This window comes from Crassostrea angulata, chromosome 1 (genome assembly GCF_025612915.1).
Source record: "Crassostrea angulata isolate pt1a10 chromosome 1, ASM2561291v2, whole genome shotgun sequence".
Lineage (NCBI taxonomy): Eukaryota > Metazoa > Mollusca > Bivalvia > Ostreida > Ostreidae > Magallana > Magallana angulata.
The window spans coordinates 4,166,070-4,191,661 of NC_069111.1; the positions used below are offsets into that span (position 1 = coordinate 4,166,070).

Genomic DNA, 25,592 nt, shown 5'->3' on the forward strand with positions numbered 1-25,592 from the left:
TGCGTAACAACCAAAATTGAATTACAGTATTGTTGATTAAGGGCAACAGTAGATATTAGATATCATGCATTAAAAATGTAAATTCCAGTCTTCAGTCGTCATTGCCTGCAATTTCCGCAATGAACAGGGATTCTGGTGGCGTTTTATCAATCCTGGAGCAACGACGTCGAATCCAATAAAACAATGACCATTCTCGCCTCAGACATATAATCTATGCAGTGCGAGCTCTGAGCTTTCCTGTATTGTTCCTTTCTGTACGTGATAGGGATAAAACGGTCACTCAGGGGCCCGGATGGTCACAAATCATTCATGATTCATCAGATTTATTATATTTTCGGTCATAAGATACAATATAGTAAACAAAAATCACAGGGGCATCGTATCCGCTCTACACTCAATGACACACACACACACACACACACACACACACACACACACACACACAAACACACACACACACACACACACACACACACACACACGCGCGCGCGTACGCGCGCGTGTGTGTGTGTGTGTGTGTCATAGAGTGTAGAGCGGATACGATGCCACTGTGCAAAAATCAAAATTCCAAATATTTCGATTATCTTTAAAATTTACATATTTTCTTATACTTACTTTCCTTACCGTACACAGAGCTTTTTTGAAGGAGATTCATATACAAATGTAGTCTATAAAACCTATAGGGTCTTTGTCGCAGTGAAAGAAAATATGAACCACTGCAGTGCATAGGCGGGACATGAATCTGTGTGTAGTAGTTAAGTCTTCAAGGTAAACCATTTATTTTGGTGAATGGTTGTTTTTGTTTGTTTGGTTGGGTTTTTTTCGGGGATGGGGGGGGGGGGGGTTGTGTGTTATCAGGAAAACAGCAATTGTTTCGACATAGACTTGCCGTAAAATATTTACAACAGAAAAGTAATTGAATAAACATCAATGACACAATAGGTTAGAGTCCTTAATTGAAACTTCCATTCCCGACCACATACAGTCGGTAGAGCTCTGTATTGTATTGTATTGTTTATTTGCTAAAATTCATATGAATTATAAGCAGTTGTAACATCTGAACATACATGTAATTATGAACATATCCATACACTCTGTCTAAGCAAAAGCTCACGTCACTACTAGTAATAATGTTATGCAATATTCTACAAAGAAAAGTATTATTCATAAATGCACATTCATAGGAGGAGAGACCCTATTAATCAATAAATCAAAAAGTTATGTAAATGATAATAATAATGGTAATACATTAAATATTGCTTGAAAAATAAAATAACAGGATCTATTTTTAAATTATTTTTATTCAAAGTAACAACTGATTTTACAATTATCTGCTTCATGATTGGTCACTAGTTGTAGCCCTAACACCACCAACAGCAAATTACCGCTCGATTTGAACATATTTTATTGTTTAATGGTGAAAACAAAATAATTAGCAAACGTTGTGAAAACCCAGAACACCTTTTTCTACATCAGTCGTGATAACACAATAAATGTGATATTCAATAATAAACACAATAGTTTTATAGGTCAATAGATACACGTACTAATTCTGACAGTACATACTAGCATACAGACAAATAATGCAACAGCATGATTAAGATATAGATGTAGATATTGATGAGTTTCAAATCAGACCAGGTCCCTTGAAGAATAACTGTACGTTGGAAAATAGATTTCCATTTTCTGCAGAACCAATGGAATCATCTCCCCATAACAAAACATGAGTGTTAACCCCCTAACCCCCCCCCCCCCCCCCCCCCCTTTAGATCTACTTTTCCATTTGTGCTCAGTAGTCTGCTGCTTTCTAGTAAGTTTGGATGTAATCAATGAAAAACATGGGCTACTTTTCTTCTTGATTAAGAAACTGGGCAACTCTTTTAGAAAATATATGTCCAACTTTTCCACACGGAGTCTTTGCAACTGCCTCAAGATTTCTCAAAAGCATTGGTAATAACGAAATCATCAACTTCTCTTGAAAATCATACTGAAAATAAAAAGGTGTGTTTTGATGAATGAGATATATAACATCATTTCGTATATAATTCCTATCACCATTGAACAGTATATGTACCTATTTACTGGCTATGGGGACGAGAGCATGTTTATTGTCCCCAGAGACAGTAACTATTTCACGTGGCGAACAGTTGCTGTCGAGGGGGACCAAAAAAACCTTCCGCAGAGTCAGTAAATATGTATTTTATTATACCGTAGAAAACTTTAATTGTCGTCGTTGCAGAATTTCTTGATGATTACCGTCTTCCTTGGAAGACGGTATTAAGAGTTGAAATAATTTACAGTCTCCGGGTTGTGCATTTCCTCTCCTTTGTGATTGGTAGCAAAGACATGATGTGAAAATTTACATTCATCTCATTGGTTGAAATACTGTTCGGCGCAAGGGATTATCTTTTTTACGTACGACTTACCAATCTTCGTAGATTTCAAATCTTATTAAAAAGTGAGAAAACGAAAGAACAATAAAAATTGCTATAAATGAAGTTTAGGCTTTAATTTTTCAGCACAACTAGTTAAAAGCAATATTCGATAATATCTATTGCTATAATTTGTTCTTTTCTTTTGATTCGATTACGCAAATACAAAAAATGTTAAATTTTTTTAATACAATATGGCTAATATCTGTAAACAAGTTCACATATGTGATACGGCATAACTAATTTTAGTAATACAGAATGATACTAACAGTGGCATTAACTTTGATTTTATTAAAATAATACAACTCTTCCTAGGATCTCTTTTTATCTAGTATGGTCGATCTCAACGAGAATGCACGTGGAAAACAGTTTTTTAAGCACGCACGCTTAAAAGGCACATACAAACAAAAAATGTTCGACACGCCATGGCACTGTGTAGAGGAGGGCGACATTTATATAATTGAGAATAATTTTCTTGATAACTTATTGCTGTTAAAAGTTTGCTCTACAGACGGTAAGGTTTTTTTTAAAGCTAATTAACTTGTACTAGTTCACAATCAAATTGGTCAGGGGTTTTTCAATTTTTCAGAATTCCTTCCTTGACTTTGAAATTAGTATCTCCAGTTGCGGGGTGAAAAAGCTAGAAATAGGTTGACTATTTGAAAATAGACTTACTTCTTTAAATGCCGAATAAACAGCTTTAAATGCGGGCTGCTTTTGATTCTGCATCGTCCGGCGATTGCCGTGAAGTACATGGGCCCCATCTTTATTTGCCCCCTCACACACACTAGTATACATACAGTGATCGGGCCGGTAATTCCACTCACAGGGGTAAATATATAGCTCATCTGAAACCAAATTGGTGCTTTACTTTTTTCCGCTTAATATATCTTCAATAATTATTATTACTCATTTCAAATACTAGTAAATGTATATACGCTCTCCATCTATTCTGATAATTTTTAAACTGTAAATTTCGCTCTATCCAAATTTTCAATAGTTTTCACAATATCGTTTACTGGTATCCTGTTTTGGAAATTGAAATCAAATTTCTCTATAGATAATTTTTTGTTGTTGTTTATGTTATCAAGACTATTTCTATGCGTTTATTTATTTTTCATACTATAGAAACATGCTATGATTATAGTTACAACTTTGGCGGTCTTGAAGAGCCTCAATCAGACTTATTCACTTACTCCAAATGATGATATTTTAAACACGCTGGACAGTAGTTACTAGTATAAATTAAATTACGGGTCATTTTCTTTACTGTATTTATGAGGGTAAAATGGTGGTTGTCGTGTTCAAGTTACAATGTATAAACGTTACATGTCTTATGGAACTACTAGTAGTTCTTGATAATAATTTTTTATCTGAAAAATAAAAAGAATTTTATAAATATGAAATCATTCTGATGTTTTTACCAGGATGGAAATGAAAATAAATATTCATGAGATCCTGATCTCCGTAAGTCATCTTTAATTTGTACTCTTTATGGTACTTAATGATGGACGTAGGCCATGTAGAAGCTCTAATCCTCGTCAAATTCATGAGTATCACTCCAGAATTAACACCTGTTAGATTGATAAAACTAATTAAATGACTTCAGAACAAATTATTTGGTTAAAGGGGCATGGTCACAATCTTGGTCGAATTCTATTTTTCTGTTTTTATTATTTACAATGCTTTAGTCTTATGCATTTCTAACGATCAAATGAAATTTGAGAGTCAGTTGTAGAATGATAAGCAACCTACAACAGGGCTCACAATTCCTTGTCGTGTTAACGAGGTTCGTGTCCTGTTTTTGTTTACATAGGTTCAAAATATCGGTAAAAAAATTTAAGCTGGTTTCTCCATCTTATTTCTTTTAAGCATAAATTAATAGTTCCCAACGTTTAACACATTCATTTTAAGTCTAAAACGGGAATTTTTACTTCCGCGTTCAAAATGAAAAAAAGGTTTGTTTACCCAGCAGAGAATTGTTAGCTCTGTAACTCGCTTAAAACTCAACAAATGCCACTCAAATTTTGACTGCCTATCAAAAATGCCTTACTGTAGCATTGTTAACTTTTAAATTGGAAAAATATTTTTTTTTACCAAAACCGTGACCATGCCCTTTTGATATACGGTATTAAACGTTTATTACCTTTAAAACTTCAATGACAATTTTTACCGACCATTTGCAGAATTTCAAAATCTCTCGACCAAATGCCGCACCTAATTCTCCATAGTATGGATGTTTGGCAAATCTGTTATACCAGGCTGTGTGACGAACTTCATTGTCCGGAGCCATAGCGATCACCTGGGAACTGTTGAAACGGGAAAAATGGGACCAGATTTTCTCCAGAGGAGACAGGAATAAAACATCAGTGTCAACATACAGTAAGGAATCCACATTTGTTAAAAGAGACTGTAAAGAATAAAGAATCCAGTAAAAAATGTCTGTTCTTACTTACAAATTTTAATCTTTGTTTATGGAAATTCCTACCTGTACATACACCCCTGCGAATGTGTTCGGAATGTTTTCTTTATCGTTGCTAAGGAAGTAATAAATCCAGAGGTGCTCGAATTAAAGTTCACGAGACTTCACCGATATTTGTTCAGTTCCTGTGAAATTTCGAGCGGAAGTATAAGTGTTCGGATAATATTCTCAAAATACGTAAGTACTGGTCGTTTTTCATATCATATCCTACTTTGATTTATGGTAAAACGGGAAAAGCTTTCAAGATGTATGTCTTATTTTACCATCTAGCAGTTATTTATATTAAACGATAATATTCAGAACAGAGTTATCGTTCGTGTTCAAACACGTGTAGAGTGGTTGAAAATATTAACATTGGGTTGCTTAATAAAATCATAGCCATGTTTGATGCTTGTGGTGTGCAATACCATGTTTTAAAAAAAATAATGGGTGTCTATTTTGCATTAAAACTTAGTATATCAAGCCATTTTCAAGGAACATTCTGCATAAAATGGTATAGTTTGTTTCACTATTGATGTTATTACTAGGTCAGGCGCGGATCGAAAATTAATCCTCAGGAGGGATCTTTTTTAAGCATGTTAGTTGTTGCAACAGCAGACAAAAACTAATTTTTGTATAGTCACATTTATTTTTAAAACACATTTTATTCACCAATCAATGAAGATAAAGTTTAAAATCAATAAACCTCTAGATTTTAGATTTGACTACTAGAACCTAGATACTGTGAAATAGACTTTATACACGAGGTACGATTTTTACTCCGAAACTGAAAGGGTCAAATTAAACCACGTGGTATAAAATTTGAATGACAATAACATTCGCAGGGGTGACATAGTAACAGCAACGTGAACAAATATGTAAAAGATAAAAAAAACAAGATATCTGTGAGCCAGGCTTGGGGTAATGCTTAATGTAATGGTAATGCATTGCAATGCATTACATGTTTTCAAAGTAATGCTAGTAATGTGTAATGCCACAAAATTAGCATTACAAGTAATGGTAATGTAACTAATTACTTTCCAAAATCTAGTGTAATGCTGGCATTACATGGCATTACTTTTCATTACTATGCTTATTTATGCATGTTCACTTTTAAAAATGTGATGAATAAATGAATAGTTGAAATTGAATTTGATTAAATTTATTTTTAAAGAAGAAAGAAATAATTCTTAAGATAAAAATGTTTTAATTGTATTATTAAAAAAGTTTTTAAAAGATTCATTTTTGAATTGTTAATACATGTATTACTAAATATTGTTTATTGTATTTTGTATTGTTTATTAGTCAACAGCTGTACAGCTCATAGACATATACAATTAATATACACATGTTATAATACATATACTGGTCACTTGAAAAAGGCAAGTTTATACATGAAGTTGAAATATAACAGCACAATTTCATAACATTTTTAAGAGTGTTGTTATTAAGAGTTTTTAATCATTTAAACAATTTACTCCAATTAGTTTGCACTTCAATAAGAAATGTGTCAACAACACACTATGCCCCCAGGATAATCTAAGTATCAAAACAATCTATTGTTATAAGAATTAAGTGCTAAACACCCCAATCCACTTCCCTTCGCTATGTCCCAATAGAATAGGAGACAGACATGCACCTTTCAAAGCAAAATGAATGCACTGTCCATCCATGATGAAAATAGATATCACTTCCAATATTATAACCCATTTGAAAATAATTTTACTTACTTATTCTCTCTCTCTCTCTCTCTCTCTCTCTCTCTCTCTCTCTCTCTCTCTCTCTCTCTCTCTTGTATATGAAGTACACTGTACATTAGTTTGTGCTGATAGAAAATACAAGATTCATGTATTTTTCTATTATTGCACTTAATATACCCTAAGATAAAGATCATCAAACAGTACTTTTCAGTCCAAGCTTCGACTGCTCCTGTATTTTTAAAACATTTATTTAGTATAGCTGGGAAGATTTTCAAACTAACAGGATGCAGTTCAAAGATGACCCTCTGAAACTTCGATCATAATGTGCAACAGCAATCTTTTGTCTTAAAGTGTCCTCAGTAAAAAGAAATACGATTAAAACACCGTATCTTAAAAAATATAACTGGGAAAAACCATCTGTTTATGAATTAATACAATTAAGTGTCCAAAATTGTAAAGATTTGTGTAATCTCTTTGTGGGAAATATCTCTATTTAGCTTTTGATAACCGCAACATTATTCCATAAATTGTTTTTTGTTATGCATGTAATTCTGTGTCTCTATTTCGTATCCTACATTGGATTATGCCAAATGTCAATGAATATCATTTTACTTATGTAATACGTATGTTGTTCATAATGCCACAATATGATTATATATTGAGCAAATAAAGAATGACTCTTGTATAGTCATTGAATTTGAACCTGATACTGAGCATGAACCTCTAGATATGTTAAAGAGTGTTTTATATTTGAAACATTTGCAAAAACTCTTTATTAGCTTTGCTTATTTAAAACAAAGTAATGGTAATGGTAATGCATTACTTTACTCATGTAATGGTAATGTAATGCATTACTTCAAGAAAATCAAGTAATGGTAATGGTAATTTAATGCCCAAATTCATGAATTTGGTAATGGTAATGTAATGCATTACTTTACAATGTAATTCGCCCCAAGCCTGCTGTGAGCCAATGCTCACTAGTGATACCCCCGCTCTGATGTGAATATGCAAAATAAGCAAAGTCGACATTTAACAGAAAGCTGGCATCCGATTGGTACAGAAATAAATCCCACAATATGGCATGCCTAAACAAATAGTGTGTTAAAATTTCAAGCATCTGCGATAAATAGCTGCTGAGAAATCTTTGACGAAAATTTGTTTGAAAATTTTGGCTAAAAATAAACAAAGTCATTATTTAAGAGGAAGTTGACGTCCGATTGATACAACAATAAATCCCACAATATGGCATGGCAAAACAAATAGTGTGTAAAAATTTCAAGCATCTGCGATAAATAGTTGCTGAGAAATCTTTGACGGAAATTTGTTTGAAAACTTTGGCCAAAAATAAACAAAGTACTCATTAAACAGGAAGTTGACGTCCGATTGGTACAAAAATACATCCCACGATATAGCATGCCTATACAAATACTGTGTAAAAATTTCAAGCATCTGCGGTAAACAGTTGCTGATAATTCTTTGACAAAAATTTGTTTGAAAATTTTTGCTAAAAATAAACAAAGTCGTCATTTAACAGGAAGTATACGTCTGATTGGTACACAAATATATCCCACGATATGGCATGCCTATACAAATACTGTGTAAAAATTTCAAGCATCTGCGATAAATAGTTGCTGAAAAATCTTTGACGGAAATTTGTTAAAAACTTTTGGTTAAAAAATAAGCAAAGTCGTCATTTAACAGGAAGTTGACGTCCGATTGGTAAAAAAATATATCCCACGATATGGCATGCTTTAACAAACACTGTGTAAAAATTTCAAGCATCTGCGATAATAAGTTGCTGAGATAAATGCGACAGAAATTTTTGTTACGGACAGACAGACAGACAGACAGACAGACACACAAGGGTAAAACAGTATACCCCCTCTCCTTCGGAGCGGGGGTATAAGGGTATAAAAATAGAGTTTATTTTTGAATCAGATATAGGTGCATATCTTCAAAATACAGTTTTTTGCAAAACTTGGAAGTACTAAAAGGGGGCTGGTCCCTTTTATTAGCGGCCAAGAAATTAGAAAAGTCTATAACAAGTGACTTAAAAACGTTCAATTTATTGTAATGCATTATAGAAACAAAGGTATTCTTAACAATACCTGTTTGAAAAAATATTATTGCCACACCCATTTATGAAATACTTATGGAATTTTTTTTATTATCTGAAAAGGGGGGAGGGCAATTCTGATTTGTATATTTATTTCAACGTGTTATTTAAAGGGACTTGGACACGATTTGAGCTCAAAATTTTAAATTTTATTTTTCCGTTTTTAATGTTTAGAATGGATGATATGGGTATTTTTAATGCTTTGTCAAAATTTGAAAGTCAGATATTGAGTTATAAGCAAGATGCAGAGTTTGGAATTCTTTGTTTCTAAACAAAGCTCGAGCCTTGTTATTGTTTAAATATGTGTTTTATTGGTATAAGTTTCGATCAAATGTTGCTTCTTCTATTGATAATATATTTTATAAACACATTGAATAGGTTTGCCTTGTTTTCCACGAGTTATTATGTCAAAGAGATGATAATTCCATACTTTACATTATTTGTCAACAAATATATAAGACTCGAGCTTTGTTTACATAACAATGCGTTCTTGCCTCTGTATCTCCCTTATACCTTTAATTCTAACATTCAAATTTTGGTCAATCATTCAAAATGTTCAAGTAAACCATTTTATATATAAAAAATAAAAATAAAAATTTTGTTCTAAAATCGTGTCAAAGTCCCTTTAAAAAAATCGGTCGGAAGACCTACTCGTTATTCGTAACGAGATCGTATTATTATCTAGTTATTTTTATGTTCGTTTGAGTGCAAAGAGCATACTAGTACTTACAACGCCATTGAAATTATTGCGCCTGACGAGTTTAAATTGCGCATATCTTCTTCACTACGTCTAATATTTTATTTTTCAGTAAGCTGAATAGGCAAGTGTCATTTTATAGGCGTCAACTCACTGGAATAAACAATCTTTGTGATGCACATGGTTTAAATAATAGTTTCCACTCTTGGGATGGTTCCGGGTACTTTGTTCTATACAAATGATATTCAAAGTTCTTTGTGATATGGTGTGGCCATGAACTGAGCTGAAAATAATAAACATTGAATATACAGGTAACACGATATCACACTCTTAAAGGGGCATGGTCACGATTTTGGTCAAATTTTTTTTCTTCTGTTTTTATTATTTACAATGCTTTAGGAATGCATTTCTAATGATCAAATGAAATTTGGGTGTCAGTCGATGAGTTTTAAGCAAGATACAGGACAATTCTTCGTCATGTAAACAAGGCTCGTGCCCTGTTATTGTTTACATAGGTTCAATATACCAATAAAAAAAATTTAAGCTAATTTGTCTATCATCTTATTCATTTTAAGCATAAATATTCAGTTACTAACGATTAACACATTCATTTGAGGTCTTAAACTGGAATTTTCACTTCAACATTCAAAATGTAAACAAAAGCTTTGTTTACATAGTGAAGAATTGTAAGCTCTGTAATTCGCTTATAACTCAACAAATGACAATCAAAATTTGGTTGCCTTTTAAAAACGCCTTACTGAAGCATTGTAAACATTAAAATCGAAAAAATAATTTTTGACCAAAATCGTGACCACGCCCCTTTAAATAACGGTCTAAAATCTATGGTGTTCCGATGGGACCACTTCGATCATTGCACTTTCGCCTTTAGGGCGAAGATGCGAGAGTGCGAAGTTGCGATTGCGAAAGTGCGAAGGTGCAACGGCGAAGCGCGAAGATGCGAAGGCGGCGAAGCGATACTACTATCGCTCCTTCGCCTTCGCAACTTCGCACTCTCGCCTTCGCATCTTCGCACTCGCCGATGTGGCCCTATCGGAACACCATAGAAATCTGCATTTATCTCTCAAATGAATTAGGATCGTTAACATTTTGCAGAGGTTTGCAACATTGAAGTTGAACAAGACATACTGTAGAAGCAGAAATATTCGCTGAGGATTTGATTCTTTATTTTCGTTGAATTATAAATCAAGGAAATTAAACCCTAGACGTTATTTTTTTAATTCATGACGTATTTTCACCCAAAGTATCAATAAATACAGACACCCCTGCGAATGTGTTCGAAATGTTTTCTTTATCGTTGCTAAGTATGTAATAAATTCAGAGGTGTTCGAATGAAAGTTCACGAGACTTCACCGAGATTTGTTCAGTTTCGAGTGGAAATATGAGTGTTCGAATAATATTCTCAAAATACGTAAGTACTGGTCGTTTTTCATATTATATCCTACTTTGATTTATGTTAAAACATGAAAATCTTTTAAGATGTATGTCTTATTTCATCGTCTAGCGGTTATTTATATTAAACGATAATATTCAGAACAAAGTTATCGTTCGTGTTCAACCACGTGTAGAGTGGTTGAAAATATAAACATTGGGTTGCTTAATAAAATCATGGCCATGTTTGATGCTTGTGGTATGCAATACCATGTTTTTAGAAAAATAATGGGTGTCTGTTTTGCATAAAAACCTAGCATATCGAGCCATTTTCAAGGAACATTCTGCATAAAATAGTATAGTCTGTTTCACTTTTGATGCTATTACTAGGTTAGGCGCGGATCGAAAATAAATCCTATGGGGGATCTCTACTAAAGCATGTTAATTGTTGCAACAGCAGACAAAAACTATATTTTGTATTGTCACATTTACTTTTAGAACACATTTTATCCACCAATTAATGAAGATAAAGTTTAAAATCAATACACCTCTAGATTTTATATTTGATTACAAATACTTAGATTCTATATATGAAATAGACTATAAACACGAGGCATGATTTTTACTGCGAAACTGAAAGGGTCAAATAAAACCACGTTGTCTAATATTTAAATGACAATAACATTCGCAGGGGTGACAGAGTTGATACGCGATACATTTTAGGGATTACGATATGACGAAATTAAATGCCAACGTAATTGTATTTGGTTTAAAAACAACGAAATTTTAACCCAAAGGAAATATGTGCCTTTACAATAGTCTTAAATAAATATACATGAACAACCACTTCGTAGTTTTTGCTATACTTGTAATAAAAAAACACGCTGTTAGGGATTGAATATTAGAAAGACTGAAAGTCCAAGGTCTTGTTAAAATTTAACATTGGACTTTCAGTAGGGTATAGCTATCCAATTCTTGCGTCAAAACAAGTTAAAATGGCGCGGTTTCACGCCAAATTTGGACTGATTGCGTAGTCTTAGCGCAAAAGCCAGACAAATCTTATTGATTTCAAAGAGCCATGGCTGAGTGACTAGCAACGAAATAGACAGGCCTTCGTCACATTGCTGTTTGACACTTCTACCCAAAGATATTATATTTATATATTATTATTATACTTTCATGTTAAATACTGAAATCTGATTGGTTTAGACGCAGTTGATAATCCGTTCTATTACCCTCAGCCTTAGCAACACACTTGGCAACGGGTAACACAACGAATTGTTACATGCGCGTAAATTATGCGCATACGGTTCGGCGTAAAATTAACTTCATTTCTATATAAAAGCAGTAAAATTTTCTCTAAAATTAAGACATTTAGTATAATAAAATAAATAGTGCCTGTTTGGGAGGATAACTGTTAAAATTGACACCCCTCGAAAACCATTGTCAACCTTCGCTTCGGGTCGGTTTTCTCGGGGTGTCAATTTCAACAGTTATCCTCCCAAGCAGGCACTATTTATATAATGTTAAAATGGTTCTACTTGAAATCTGGACTTGTGCATCAATTAAAAAAAATATCAAGAATATAATTAGTGAAATAGTAATGTAAGCGATTTTTCTTCAAATTTCTTGACATTCAGTATGAGTAAGGTGTTGTGCGATTAGACGAAGCCGTACGCGATATAGAATTGTTCTTTTGTCTTGAATAGGTGTGAAAACCCTCAAGGGCATGTCGTTTTCTACCTTGAGTTTGTTAATCACTACATGTATACACAGAAAATGATCGTGACTTAAACTTTATATGTATACACAGGAAACGCATACTGATAACACGTTAGATTCAATGTGCTTTAACGCAGCACCAACTTAATTATATGAATGATAATTTTATTATTGAATGGAAAAATAGATTTGTTAGTTGATTCCCGACATTTGTTCATTTCTCAATTTAAAACATAGACATGTATTGACAGTTTACGGCGCTATGCGTGTCAACTTATAAAATGAGAAGATGAAATTGCTCTGCATTGATACGAGTTCATCTAATGAAATATTTAATTTTAAAATTGTTATAAAAACAGGATTATTAACTAATAGAAATAATAACCGAAATAAACACGTCAAATACAAAGATATGTGTTCTTATTTACACATCACAAAACTTAACAGCGTAATAATCATGTTATGTTGTAATTCGAATGTAGTTTCCGATTTTATGAAATACTATTTCATAAATATAATTTATTAATTTTATAATAATATGGACCACAATTTATTTACAATGCAGCTGTTAGGCTTTAATCTGAAGTCGCATATTTGACGTGGATTTACGCAACCCGCATTGCCTGTAATGTACAGTACAGGTAAAGTAACAACAACAAGCAGTAGCAGGAATAACGGTAAATCACACCGTCGCGGTGTCATCACGGTCGCAATCCATACCGCGATCAAAAACCGCGATGGTGAATCGCGGGAACGATAAAAATACCGTGACGGTAACGCGGGCCAATACGGGATCCGCGTTGCCTGTACTGTAGCTATGAAATAAATACACCTCTAAACATCAGTGATCTATATTAACACTCACCTGGTTCTGTAATGAAGAATGTAACTCTCCCTCCGCAAAGATGTGGATGACGATGTAAGATTTGGTAAGGAGGACAGCAGACTTGATGAGGGTAATGGACTCGTTGCGACGGTCACCGCAAACAACAATGGAAAGATGGATACTGTTTCTCCAAAGTTTTGCTCCACTATTCAATTTTATTTATATTCGTGATTTAGTCATGCTTGCGTGCGATGTGGATACTGACTTTAATTAGCACTTTGAAAACAATTTCAAAGTGTGTTAAATGGGGCAAAATCAACCCAATTTTACGCTTATCAAATTCAAACCAAAAAACCCCCAACATTTCATTATTAAAAAAAAGATAATTACACGTGAAAACATTAAAATATTATCAACTGAAAATAAGCATTAGAAAATCCATTGGGCTCTCATTTGAATATATCCCAGTTAGCTTCAAGTATTTTTTTCAAAGTGTGTTAAAATGATTTTTTAAGTATGTTGACTTGGTCCCATTTTAATGCACTTTTAAAAAATCTTCAAAGCACGTAATTTTTCAACAGTGCGTGCATAACGTTAATGTGACCACCCAAGTTCATATCCCGGTGAATTTTTTTATTAGCTGTTTATTTCTTAATTATGCTATGTTAAAATTTGAGATTTATTTTTGTCACATAGTTGCAAAGTTAAGATTAAGTTCTGATTAATTAAAATTTGATTATCATAACAATATTCTTAAGGATGTCAATACGTCTTACTTGTCCAGTTCAGTCGGTCCTAACCTCTCGTCCTCGGTCCGTTCTCTGGGTTTCTCTGTAAGAGTAACCCTCTGTACATTTTGGGCTGTTCGCTGACGGACAACATATAACAGATACAGGACTACCAGGGAGATGGCGGGCAGCCAAAACTTGTAAATCACTCGTCGACGCATTCAGCATCCCTTGTTTAAACCAAATCAAGTAGCTTTTAATATTGTTGTCACAGTATAAAGATCTCTGATGTATTTTATCTCACGTTCTTACTTTTTTGCTTGTTGGAATGTGTTTGTTAACAAATATGTTGATCAATTCCAAAACTCGTCCACGGGTAAATGCGCATCTGCAATTTTAATCATTCTAAAAAAGATATATGCCACACACTTCGCTGAATAAGGACCAGAATAGACGATGTAGGTATGAAAAAAATAAAACGTATCAAATGGTTTCAACGCAGCTAAGAACATAAATTGTTCATAAATAATCCTATAACATTAAAATGCATGAAATAAATTAACTCTCAATAACTCAAGACATTTAAGAAAGTCCATTTAAAAATAGTTATGGATTCATGGTACGCCTGTCGATATTAATATGGATAAAATAAGCATTGGATAATGAATAAAATATTTTCACCCGTTTAACATTTTAAAATGGTACAATATTTTACTCATATATATGTTAATAATTTGTTGAAAAGGTAAAAACTATGAAATTTCCAGCGGTATCCGATTTCCAGATTCGTTGTAAACACCTAAACCGTTGCGTCATGTTGTTAGGTAACAATTTAGGGAAAGAAACAATTTATTCGGGTTATTTTTTTGTTACATTTTGGTTGTTGAAGGTGTAGACCTAAAATGAATGGACAAACGCCAATAACTGTTTTTCTATGTTCAAAACAAATTAGCAGATAGAAAAATCAGCTTAAAATGGAACTTTTACCGATATATTTAGCCAATGTAAACGGTTTAGCCAATAACAAAGAATTGTGAGTTCTGTATCCTGCGTATACCTCTACAACTGACATTCAAATTTTGGTTGATCATAAGATACTAGAGCTTGTAAACTATAAAAATAAGAAAATAAAATATGCCCAAAATCACGAAAAAGCCCCTGTATCTCCAACGCCACTAACCACTTGACCAAATGTCACGCAAGGTATACAGACGTGGTGTGCCTACTGAGGGCTAACATTTTTAAATAGATATTTTTCATTAAGATGAATGGGGATGTATTTAACTTCGTAGATGTAGATATACCTATTCAGGATGCTAGATTGATTCTTAAACAATTAAAATTGGATCAACCACTGTCTTCCGGATGATTTAAAAAGCCACCGTTTGATTGCAACACCTTTTTGCGTCGAAATTTTCACGCTGTCATTTACCGAATTTCTGTTCAGAAAAATACATATCTAAGACGATAGTTATTTTCACATTGATTACAGTGTATGTTCTCAATTCTAATAGAAAACTCACCTATCGTGTCTTCATAGCAATTACGTACAAGTATAAACACAGTTCGAGTTAAAGCACAAATATTGCACAAAGAGACCACACATTGTAAATAGCTCGGTGGGTCTGTTATTAAGAGACTGCAAAATTTATTTTGGTTTTTGTTTAATTCATAGATTTGCTGGTTAACGAAAGTAGTGTCATTAAAGAGTGAAACCTAATTTAGGAAGGTATGACAGGAATGTGGCAACTCACTTGAAAAAATTACGCACTTTGAAAAAAAATTTTGAAGTGCGTTAAATTTTGGACCAAGTTAACCAACTTTGAAAAAAAAATTCAAAGTGCGTTATGAAGGTTGTGGCAACGCACTTTGAATTTTTTTTCAAAGTGCGTTAAATTTTGGTCCAAATCAACACACTTTGAAATATTTTTTCACAGTGGGTTATTGGTGTTGACCAGCATTTTTTTTTTACATCATGACTCTTAACGCACTTTGAAAAAATTAATCCTTTTTTTAACATTTAGATGTATAGTTGTGATTATAAATGAAATATTAATTGATATTTCATTTCGATGAATAAATACGGCAATCCATTCTTTCAGCAAGGGAGATAATAGCGTCAGACGTTATTGACAAGGACATTTCTCATGCGCTGATCCATACTGGATGAGCTTCCTATATAGAACATTAATCCTACCACTGGATTAAGTTTCTTCCAGAGGCCTGATGAATTATGTTAGAGATCCAAACAAATGTAAAGATTTATAGAACAATTCTTCGAAGGGTACTACTGCACCTGCCGCGGCCATTGAAGAAAAACAAAAAGATTCAATAGGGCATATGTACATTTCATAATTCTTCCCCTTCCCAAATTCGCAGGTTATAAAGCGATGATTGATCAAATCAATTTAACACCACATAAAAGTATAACAAGTGAAAAGCTGTCAATGTGACAGCAAACCGGGTTTTCTTTTATGTGAACTGTATCCATAATCCATGTCAACCCGTATCCAGTGAAATGAAGTTCCCCAATATGCAACATTTTGCCAAAAAATGACTAAGTTCAAAAGCTAGTATTTTTTTCATAAATAATCAGAAATCAAAATCCTAGCAAAATGCACACTTTAATATATGTACAATTAATCTGCAAAAGAACAACTTCCTATCTTGAGAACTGTGGGAGGAGTTATCCATACAATGAGGATACCCTATATGCAATATTTTGCCATAAAATGACTAAGTTCGAAAGCTGGTATTTTTTCAATATATAATCAGAAATCAAAATCCTAGCAATATGCACACCTCTGATATATGTATAATTGATCTGCAAAAGAACAACTTCCTATCTTGAAAACTGTAGGAGGAGTTATCCGTACAATGAGGGTACCCTATATGCAATATTTTGCCAAAAAATGACTACGTTCAAAAGCTGGTATTTTTTCGATAAATTATCGGAAATCAAAATCCTAGCAATATGCACACCTCTGATATATGTACAATTGATCTGCAAAAGAACAACTTCCTATCTTGAAAACTGTAGGAGGAGTTATCCGTACAATGAGAACACGTATATGCAATATTTTGCCAAAAAATGATTAAGTTCAAAAGCTGGTATATTTTCGATAAATTATCGGAAATAAAAAACCTAGCAATATGCACACCTCTGATATATGTACAATTGATCTGCAAAAGAACAATTTCCTATATTGAGAACTGTGGGAGGAGTTATCCGTACAATGAGGGGTACCCTATATGCAATATTTTGCCAAGAAAGACTAAGTTCGAAAGCTGGTATTTTTTCGATAGATAATCAGAAATCAAAATCCTAGCAATATGCACACCTCTGATATATGTATAATTGATCTGCAAAAGAACAACTTCTTATCTTGAAAACTGTAGGAGGAGTTATCCGTACAATGAGGGTACCCTATATGCAATATTTTGCCAAAAAATGACTAAGTTCAAAAGCTGGTATTTTTTCGATAAATTATCTGAAATCAAAATCCTAGAAATATGCACACGTCTGATATATGTTCAATTGATCTGCAAAAGAACAACTTTCTATCTTGAAAACTGTAGGAGGAGTTATCCGTACAATGAGGGTACCCTTTAGGCAGCCGCCCGCCTGCCATTTTCACCATTTTAATAACCGGATTTTTCCGTTGGAAAACCCGGTTAAAAATGAATTTTAAATTATTTTTTTTCTAAAACGAACTAAGAATGTGTTGATAAACGTTAAAAACGTTGTTCGAACCCATTTTATGATGTCTAAGTAAAAGGTCACTAGCTTTTGAATTTAATTCAGTCTTTATTTAAATTTCAGTTCTTATGTGGAGTAAAGAAGATCTTTAGGCATCAAAGTATGAAAACAAAATTCTAAAATGGATAATTTAAAGAATCTATACATTTTAGAAATCCTATTTTAACATTATTTATACTGAATGTACATTTCAGCATGCAGGTTATTATAGCATTGAATCATGATTTTTTGAAGTATACACTCTCATAACTGCAGCGGTGTGTGCATACAAATTGAGTAACGCGCGTTAGCGCGTTATGAAAATTTGTATGCACACACCGCTGCAGTTATGAGAGTGTATACTTCAAAAAATCATGATTTAATGCTTATATTTACATTTTTTTTAACTTCTTGCCTTGTCTGCAAATGTGATTCATACCTTAAAATTCCTATCTTATCCTAAGGGTAAGTTAATATTAATAGAAGAGCCACAGTAACAGCCACAAGCGTGAACTTTGATTTTCGCTTGTGACGTTGCAGTTTACAGCGTTCAACGTTTGTGACGTCATTATAAAACTCGTCAATTTGACCTTTGACTACTTGTTGCATTTAGAGGCATTTAAACATCACGGAATTTAATGGAAAAACACAGTAGAATGTAAATATAAACATATAATTTAAGTAATTTGACGCCTATTTCTGTTGAAATAGCCGTGGGTGCAAATCACTGTTTTATATGTAACGTTATAAAGCCGTTTTCAGATGAGGGGCAAGCAAAATTGACCCCTATAAAAATAAATTGTAAAAACATGTTACATATATATCTCTATATATCAATAGAAAGATAAAATCGTGAATATTTTAAATATTTCAAAATAATGCACATGTAATTTAATGCTAGAATTTATTTGGCACTCAAAACATGCGGAAAATAGACAAAATGATGCCTCTAAATGCAGTTCACCCATGCATTTTAGCCCCCCCCCCCCCCCCCTAAAAGCAGAATGCAACCAAATCAGCCATTTTAATTTCTATACATTTTCAAGAACAAGTCCTTATGCGTCATTTCATAGTATTTTCAGGGTACATTCGCCAGCTTTTTAAAGAGCTATGTTACCCGCTAAAAAATTCATAAGATTCTGCATGTGTAAAATCCGGATGTTTTTGGAGTTACCTCCCTTTATTTTAGAGTCTCACAAAATTAATTTTTAAAATTTTTCTACCTACTTTTTTCGTGTATTCGAAAGATAATCCACTATATTATGCAACTGAGATTTTCAAAAATTAATTTTCATGTATACCGTATAAAAATAGCAGGAAATCCCTACCCATCATGCTTTTCCCCAGAGAACCCCCCCCCCCCCCCCGGATTTTATACGAAACTGTGTTAGCTACCCGTTCAATTCGAAAAGAAAAATATGAACTCGTCCTAAGAATCGCATGGATTTCATAAAGCCCCACAACTTGAAAAAATACATACTGATTTTTTGAAAAGAATTATGTCGCTTCGAAAATCTACAAATAATTTTATGGTTTACTTTGCATTTGGTAGATATCCTATGTATGTACAAAGAAAACTTCGTATTTTGAAATACTGGTGTAGCTTGCCGACAACAAATAATTGTATACTTCAGAACTGTTATAAGGAATTGTTATATGAATATGAAAAACAACAGCAAAAATGTAAAAACTGGGTAAGTCTCGTTAAAAATGAACTTTATTGTCTGGGACTTGGAAATTATTGGGAACAACAAGAAGTTACTAATGTTAAACAATTTGTTCTACTAGTTGAACAGCGCCTTACGGACGCGTTCATACAGAATTGTTATAGTGTTTTTGAAAATTCTTCAAAATGTATAGTGTACAAGGAAATAGCTTCACATTTTTGTTTACAGAAATATCTTTTGAAACGACTGTCACATAAAGAAAAGTCTCTGTTATGTAAATATAGAATATCAGCGCATTCCTTAAACGTTGAAAACGGAAGGTATAAAAACATACCTAGAAATGACCGTAATTGTACTTTGTGTAATTCTCAAGAGATAGAGGACGAATTTCATTTTGTTCTGATATGTCCTGCTTTTTCGAATATTCGAGAAAAATACATAAAACCTTACTACTATAAGAAACCTTCCTTTTTCAAATTTATACAGTTGTTTAGTTATGATAATTTTAAATCTACTCAGAAACTTTGCCAATATTTATTGAAAGCTTCGAAGCTGAGAGAAAACTTATTATGTTAATCACTTATGATGTTATCTGCCTTACGTATATTTACATATCTATTATATATTAATAATATTGTACACCATTTGATATATATATCATGTAGAATCCCCCGCCATTCGCCTGTTAATTGTATGTATTATATGCCTATGAGCCACATGGCTCCTTTGGTCAATAAAGAAAGAAAGAATGGACAGGGATTTTGAAATATGGATCTATAACATGTAATATGAGCGAGGACAATTTGTTTTGTTTTTTTTAAAGTATTCTTTATACACTAAAAAAATTAACGAAGGAGATGCCTTATTGAAATTTATGTCTTTGTTGAAATTTAAAAGGAATTTGATTTAGAATTACTGCTTTAAAAAAATCGCATGTCTTTTGTCATGTTGTAAATTTTGAACTTATCGGGTGGCAGTAAATACAAAATTTACAACATGACAATTAACTTCAACCAGTTTAAGATACGAAAAGACTGTGATACTCTTCAAAAACAAACTCAAATGAACCTGTTTTATTTCAACTTTCTGCGATTGCGATGACAACTGATAAAGAAGCAAAACATGTAGTGAGTAATTATAGTATAACTGTCTTTATTCATCAGAAAACAGCATCTGAACAAGATCGTCGTTGGCGCATTGTCCTTCTTCCAGTCTTTGTTTCTACCAAAAAAATAAAAATAAAATAGAATTTGTTAAGAATGATCTTTATTTCATTTGATGATTTCAGGTGAGTGAAAAGGTAAGTGTGTCAAAGTGTTAATTACCTGGCCAACCTTCAGTAATGTAGGGACAGATTTTAATTCTAATCCGGGTTCTTTCCTAAAAGCGTTTGATTGGTCTTTCCAGCTTTAAAAAAATATGTATGAAGTTTATGTTAGATATTCATGTTATTTTCTCAAAGAATTGATATATAACTTTTTTCCTAAAGATTAACTAATCGTAAGTGTTCATTGAATTGTGCCCCTTTATCGTGTTTCTTGGCAGAAGCCTAAAGAAAAAATGAAGCGTGTTACTATCAAGGAAAGTACTTACAAAGCTCTATCTCCCACTCCGCAATGGATAAACACCGCGTCCTCCTCAGCGTGCTTTAAATTTCTCATTACAACTGGGTCAGCTGAAACAGAAGTCGATATTTCGGAACCAGGCAGTCAACTCATACGATGTCAAATATTAGTTTCCGTGTATTATTTCCTGCTTTTATTATGAAAAAAAAACCACCGATGTCGTGACATTCTTATACTTAGTTCTCTCTAAAAATTGATGTGATCAATTGTTATTTGTCAACAAGGAGAGTGCACAATTATATAGCCTTCTTCAACAGCTGTTCAAGTCGGACTTACCTGTAACACAATCGGGACACCAGCTTTTCCCATCAGCGTCGGTGGAACCAGAAAACAAGGCAAATATAGTTTTACCTTTATTTTCATCCACAGCTTTTTTGTAAGCTTCCAATCCCTGTACGTGAATTTCTTTTACCATAATGCGTAATCTAATAAAAGCACCAGAACCCGGGAAAGAGAAAGTAGGCGTATGTTGCTCTAAAACATGAAGTCGACACAGTGGAAGTTATTTCCCCGGAAAGATAACATGCCCGAGACGTTAAATTTTTTTTAAACCGCTATGAGAAATAAAAGTTGTACCAGTTTCTAAGTTGAAAAGTTTAATGGGATATGAACTTGGTTGGTCATATGATCAAATCCCATGTAGCCCGAAGGGCTTTTATGCAGATTTGGGTTGCGTTTAGGGTCGTAGCAACAAGCCTATAGCCGGTAGATTGTATATATTTGTTTTGAAGTTGGAAATATTTAATTAAAGACTAGATACATCGACATCATGTGCGAGTTTCAAGCGGAAATGTTCATGTTTAAAATTCATTATAACTAATAGGATGAACAAAAGTTATATATTTGAATAAGATAGAGTTTATGTTTGTTACATAGTGGTAACTAAGATATTTAACCATTTTGAATTTGTATCTTAGCATAAATAAATTAGCTACGAATATCTACGCAAGCCAAACTAGAAAATAAATCTTTGTCAACAATTAAAAAAGTAATAATATGTTACAAGATTTCTTTTGTTACAATAAACTTGAAAAGGACTGGTTCATCGTGAATTGCTTGTTTCTGTAGGTGCTTACTGTGCCGCCATGGCAGAGTCAGTGACGGAGGAAGCCAGTAAGCCCGGGTTCGGGATGCGGCTGGCAATCTCATCCATCGCTCGGCGCTTCCCATCGGCCCGCAATGTCAGCACGCACTGGCTGGACCAGCGACTTCACGGGGGACAGGGGCCACAAAGTCACTCCTCATCCGTCAAAATCTTGGTCAGGAATTTATGAAAACTTAACGAATTAAAGTAGTGAAAAACTCTGTCAAAACAGCATTTTTTTAAATATTTTATAGCAACACACTGTTACAGTAAACTTACTTATAACGACTTCACACTTAAAACAAAAATAAGTTTATTCTAAGGCCAAAACTTATTGCCCATGACGCCTTGCTAAAACTCTGCTTTGATGTACAAACTAAACGGTGTACTACATTTAAATTTTCAGTTCGATTAGAGGTGCTTTAGATATATTATATTAGCTGGTTTTGATTGATTTTACCAACCGTTTCAAAAAAGAAAGAAAAAGCATTAATTTAAACCAATGTGAAAGAGATGAAGGAAATAATTACTGACATATATATGATTTTTCTACTTTATACTGTAAAAAAAACAAAAATCTGTATTTTTCAATGAAATCGACAATGAAGGTCGATGCTTGACGCAGCTGCACAGCCAGACAAGAAGCATCTTTTTGAAAGGGGAGGTGTGGTGGCAGACTCATCCAAAATTTCTTGACAAGCAAAAAATAAAAATAAATAAATAACGGCCAAATTCGTGAAAATCCTTATCCCGGGGTAGGGGAGGGGGTGTTGAGTTTGTGATAGAGAGTGAGTGCGAATATCTGCAATGCAATTTCACTGTATCTTTCCTGATTTTCACTTCAATTTTTAATTTTTTTAAATGATCATCAAAAAGTAGAGGAAGGGGGCAAGTCCATGATAGTTCAATTTCCTATATGTAAATTTAAAAAAAATATTTGTTGCAAGAAAAAAGAGGCGACCCCCTTCCCACCGCTACCTGATGATCCGTGTCTGATAGCGAATCCTTGAGTACATGTAACAATATTTGCATTTCGGATACCCCAAACCAAATATACCCAAAACTCTTGTGTTATAATCAATAGAAAATATATTGATTAAACACAGGACTGCCGGGCAGAAGATGAGTATAACATCAGCCACATAGAGGGCGCTGTACGGATCAACTATGAATCCTCTCCGGAGGAACTACTTAAACTAGCTGAAATTGACCTATCCAGGAAAGGTACTTCCTGTTTAATAGATATTGTCCAGTGTGCTATCAGCTGTCATATACTTTAGATCCATTTTTTATCTCTTAGTGCGAGACTTCTTGTTTTTTCGTTTTTTAGTTGTACTAAATTATATTGCTGTTAATGATAATGTATTTGATGATGATGATGATGCTGATGATGATGATTTTTTAAACAGAACCCATGGATGTCGTTTGTTACTGTTCAGTTGGATATCGGTCATCTTTAGTCGCTGAGAAACTACACGACTACGTCAAAAAGTCAAAAGGTAATGGAACCAAAACAGCGATATCTCAGAGACACCCAGGTTACTTATCTACAGGAAAATTAGGAATAACTACACATGTAGTATTCATTGTTTGGTCTTCATTTTTCAGATGCAGCAAGTACCAACATATCTGTATATAACCTGGAGGGAAGCTTGTTTAAATGGGCCAATGAGAACAAACATATGGTCAACAGTCGGGGAGAAACCACCAAGTTCGCTCACCCTTACAACGCTGTGTTTGGAAAGCTACTGAATTCTGAATTACGAAAATCTTAGGGAGAGAGAGAGAGAGAGAGAGAGAGAGAGAGAGAGAGAGAGAGAGAGAGAGAGAACCCACGGTCATAGAACAGAGATCTTCTTATCACTAAAGCCACGTCCAAAACTGCATCACTGCGTCTTATATTTTGAATGAAACTGTCATTTATCATACTGCATGTGCATGTTTTTTTGTTGATGTTTACTCTACATGTCTGTTTTGATAAAATATATTGAAATGAAATTTGACGGCTTTTTGTATAATTTGGTATTATATTTATTATATTCATTGACATTAAAATTTTGAATGAAACTTGGTCATGAGTCTTTTTTAGCTTTCCAAACAAGGTACGCAAATTGTGGTCAACCTAATGAAATGAAATAAACAAACTTTTTGAATGGTTTGATCTTTTTTTGCACACATGGGAAATCAGGTATAGTGATAATGTTTGCAAAAAGGTAATCTGACCAGGTAAGATAATTAAGTGATTTAATTACTCAAAATATACAAGAACGTGTATGTGTTGCATGAAATACAGAATCAGATATTCATCAAAAGCTATTTTAGAGAGACGGTAAAGACAAAGCAGACAAATCAATTTTTTTTAAATACACCAATTTGAAAAAAAATATAGATTTTAATTAAAAAATAAACAGCAAATTAAAATATTCATACATAGAGGTCCTGTGGATAAAGACCACTAAGTTCGGCACTTGGTGATATATCGAATTCTTCAGTTACTGTGTCAACCAAACTTCTCAGAGAACAACTGTTCCTTCTAAAGCAGACTGCTGACATGTGCTGAAACTGTAAACGTTCGCCACAAATTTCCCACAATCGAACGAAAAAACCGGAGCTCCATAGTTTTACAACAAATTTTTTCAGATGTCTCTTTTGTAAATGTTGGATTGAACTTTCCAAAAAACAAATGCGTGGGAGTCTTCCAACACTTTAACAGTATTAAGCTTGGAGAGTCAGTGTCGAAAAGCATGAAGTCTATGTAAAGGTTCATGACATCTTGGGGAGAAAGTACCTGGCTTTGAAGAAGAGCAAGATATTTTGAATGACTGAATCATCCTTAAAAATAAATTCAATAACATCGTAGCATCATTAAACAGAATCTAAAATTGTTATCAAAGTGAAATTAACACCTTATTATTTTATACCAGTATAAATTTAATTATCAAGCAATGTAAAACAGGAAAGGCGGTTTGCTATAAAGATGATAAAACACGGTCTATGTTATTTTTAAGACATTTGTAAGAAGTAGAGGACAGCGGACATCGTCAGACGTGAGGCCAGTATCCAAATTAAGGATTTGTTATAGAAGTAATAGTGGTGTCATATTGTAAATTTTTGAATTTACCGGGTGGCATGACACCTAGTTGTCATGTTGTAGATTTTATGTTTACTGCCACCTAGTTGTCATGTGTAGATTTTGTATTTACTGCCACCCGGTAAATTCAAAATTTACAACCTGATAGTGGGCACACGATCGCTATAGTTTGTGGGCATGCGATGTTGCTACGCACTTTGATTTTTTGTTGAATGTGCGTTAAATTTTGAACCAAACCACTAATTGGCACTTGAACTGTATTTTGATACATTATCACCATGTAAAATATACATTTTACATGGTGATAATTAAATA

General features: G+C 33.5%; 3 protein-coding genes across 3 annotated transcripts; 1 reads left to right on the forward strand and 2 right to left on the reverse strand.

The window, feature by feature from the left end:
- Window positions 1-1,780: 1,780 nt before the first annotated feature.
- On the reverse strand, window positions 1,781-14,391 carry LOC128156342 (glucoside xylosyltransferase 2-like). Its single transcript, XM_052818445.1, has 7 exons — window positions 14,120-14,391; window positions 13,383-13,548; window positions 9,561-9,689; window positions 4,650-4,842; window positions 3,857-4,006; window positions 3,108-3,280; window positions 1,781-1,987 (listed from the first exon to the last, which is right to left on the reverse strand). The coding sequence occupies exons 1-7, from the start codon at window positions 14,290-14,292 to the stop codon at window positions 1,844-1,846; spliced, it is 1,128 nt and encodes a 375-aa protein (XP_052674405.1). The 5' UTR covers window positions 14,293-14,391; the 3' UTR covers window positions 1,781-1,843.
- A 6,144-nt stretch (window positions 14,392-20,535) lies between these two features.
- LOC128187286 (thioredoxin domain-containing protein 17-like) lies at window positions 20,536-21,600 on the reverse strand. The gene is made up of 4 exons (XM_052857615.1): window positions 21,379-21,600; window positions 21,071-21,152; window positions 20,803-20,884; window positions 20,536-20,698 (listed from the first exon to the last, which is right to left on the reverse strand). The coding sequence occupies exons 1-4, from the start codon at window positions 21,515-21,517 to the stop codon at window positions 20,630-20,632; spliced, it is 372 nt and encodes a 123-aa protein (XP_052713575.1). The 5' UTR covers window positions 21,518-21,600; the 3' UTR covers window positions 20,536-20,629.
- A 545-nt stretch (window positions 21,601-22,145) lies between these two features.
- On the forward strand, window positions 22,146-24,166 carry LOC128187278 (uncharacterized). The gene is made up of 4 exons (XM_052857601.1): window positions 22,146-22,361; window positions 23,293-23,410; window positions 23,596-23,685; window positions 23,795-24,166. Exons 1-4 carry the CDS (start codon window positions 22,188-22,190, stop codon window positions 23,959-23,961), a joined length of 549 nt encoding a protein of 182 aa, XP_052713561.1. The 5' UTR covers window positions 22,146-22,187; the 3' UTR covers window positions 23,962-24,166.
- The last annotated feature ends 1,426 nt before the right edge of the window (window positions 24,167-25,592 follow it).

Excerpts from the sequence above, each read along its gene's own strand:
- LOC128156342 (XM_052818445.1), bottom strand. The coding sequence starts at position 14,292 with ATGCGTCGACGAGTGATTTACAAGTTTTGGCTGCCCGCCATCTCCCTG. Across the intron at positions 13,549-14,119 it reads GGACCGACTGAACTGGACAA|TGGAGCAAAACTTTGGAGAA; the intron begins GTAAGACGTATT and ends AAAATTGAATAG. Across the intron at positions 3,281-3,856 it reads TTATTTTCATTTCCATCCTG|ATGAGCTATATATTTACCCC; the intron begins GTAAAAACATCA and ends ATTTGGTTTCAG.
- LOC128187286 (XM_052857615.1), bottom strand. The coding sequence starts at position 21,517 with ATGGTAAAAGAAATTCACGTACAGGGATTGGAAGCTTACAAAAAAGCT. Across the intron at positions 21,153-21,378 it reads GTGTCCCGATTGTGTTACAG|CTGACCCAGTTGTAATGAGA; the intron begins GTAAGTCCGACT and ends CTTCTGTTTCAG. Across the intron at positions 20,699-20,802 it reads CATTACTGAAGGTTGGCCAG|AAACAAAGACTGGAAGAAGG; the intron begins GTAATTAACACT and ends TTTTTTTGGTAG.
- LOC128187278 (XM_052857601.1), top strand. The coding sequence starts at position 22,188 with ATGGCAGAGTCAGTGACGGAGGAAGCCAGTAAGCCCGGGTTCGGGATG. Across the intron at positions 22,362-23,292 it reads CCTCATCCGTCAAAATCTTG|GACTGCCGGGCAGAAGATGA; the intron begins GTCAGGAATTTA and ends GATTAAACACAG. Across the intron at positions 23,686-23,794 it reads CTACGTCAAAAAGTCAAAAG|ATGCAGCAAGTACCAACATA; the intron begins GTAATGGAACCA and ends TTCATTTTTCAG.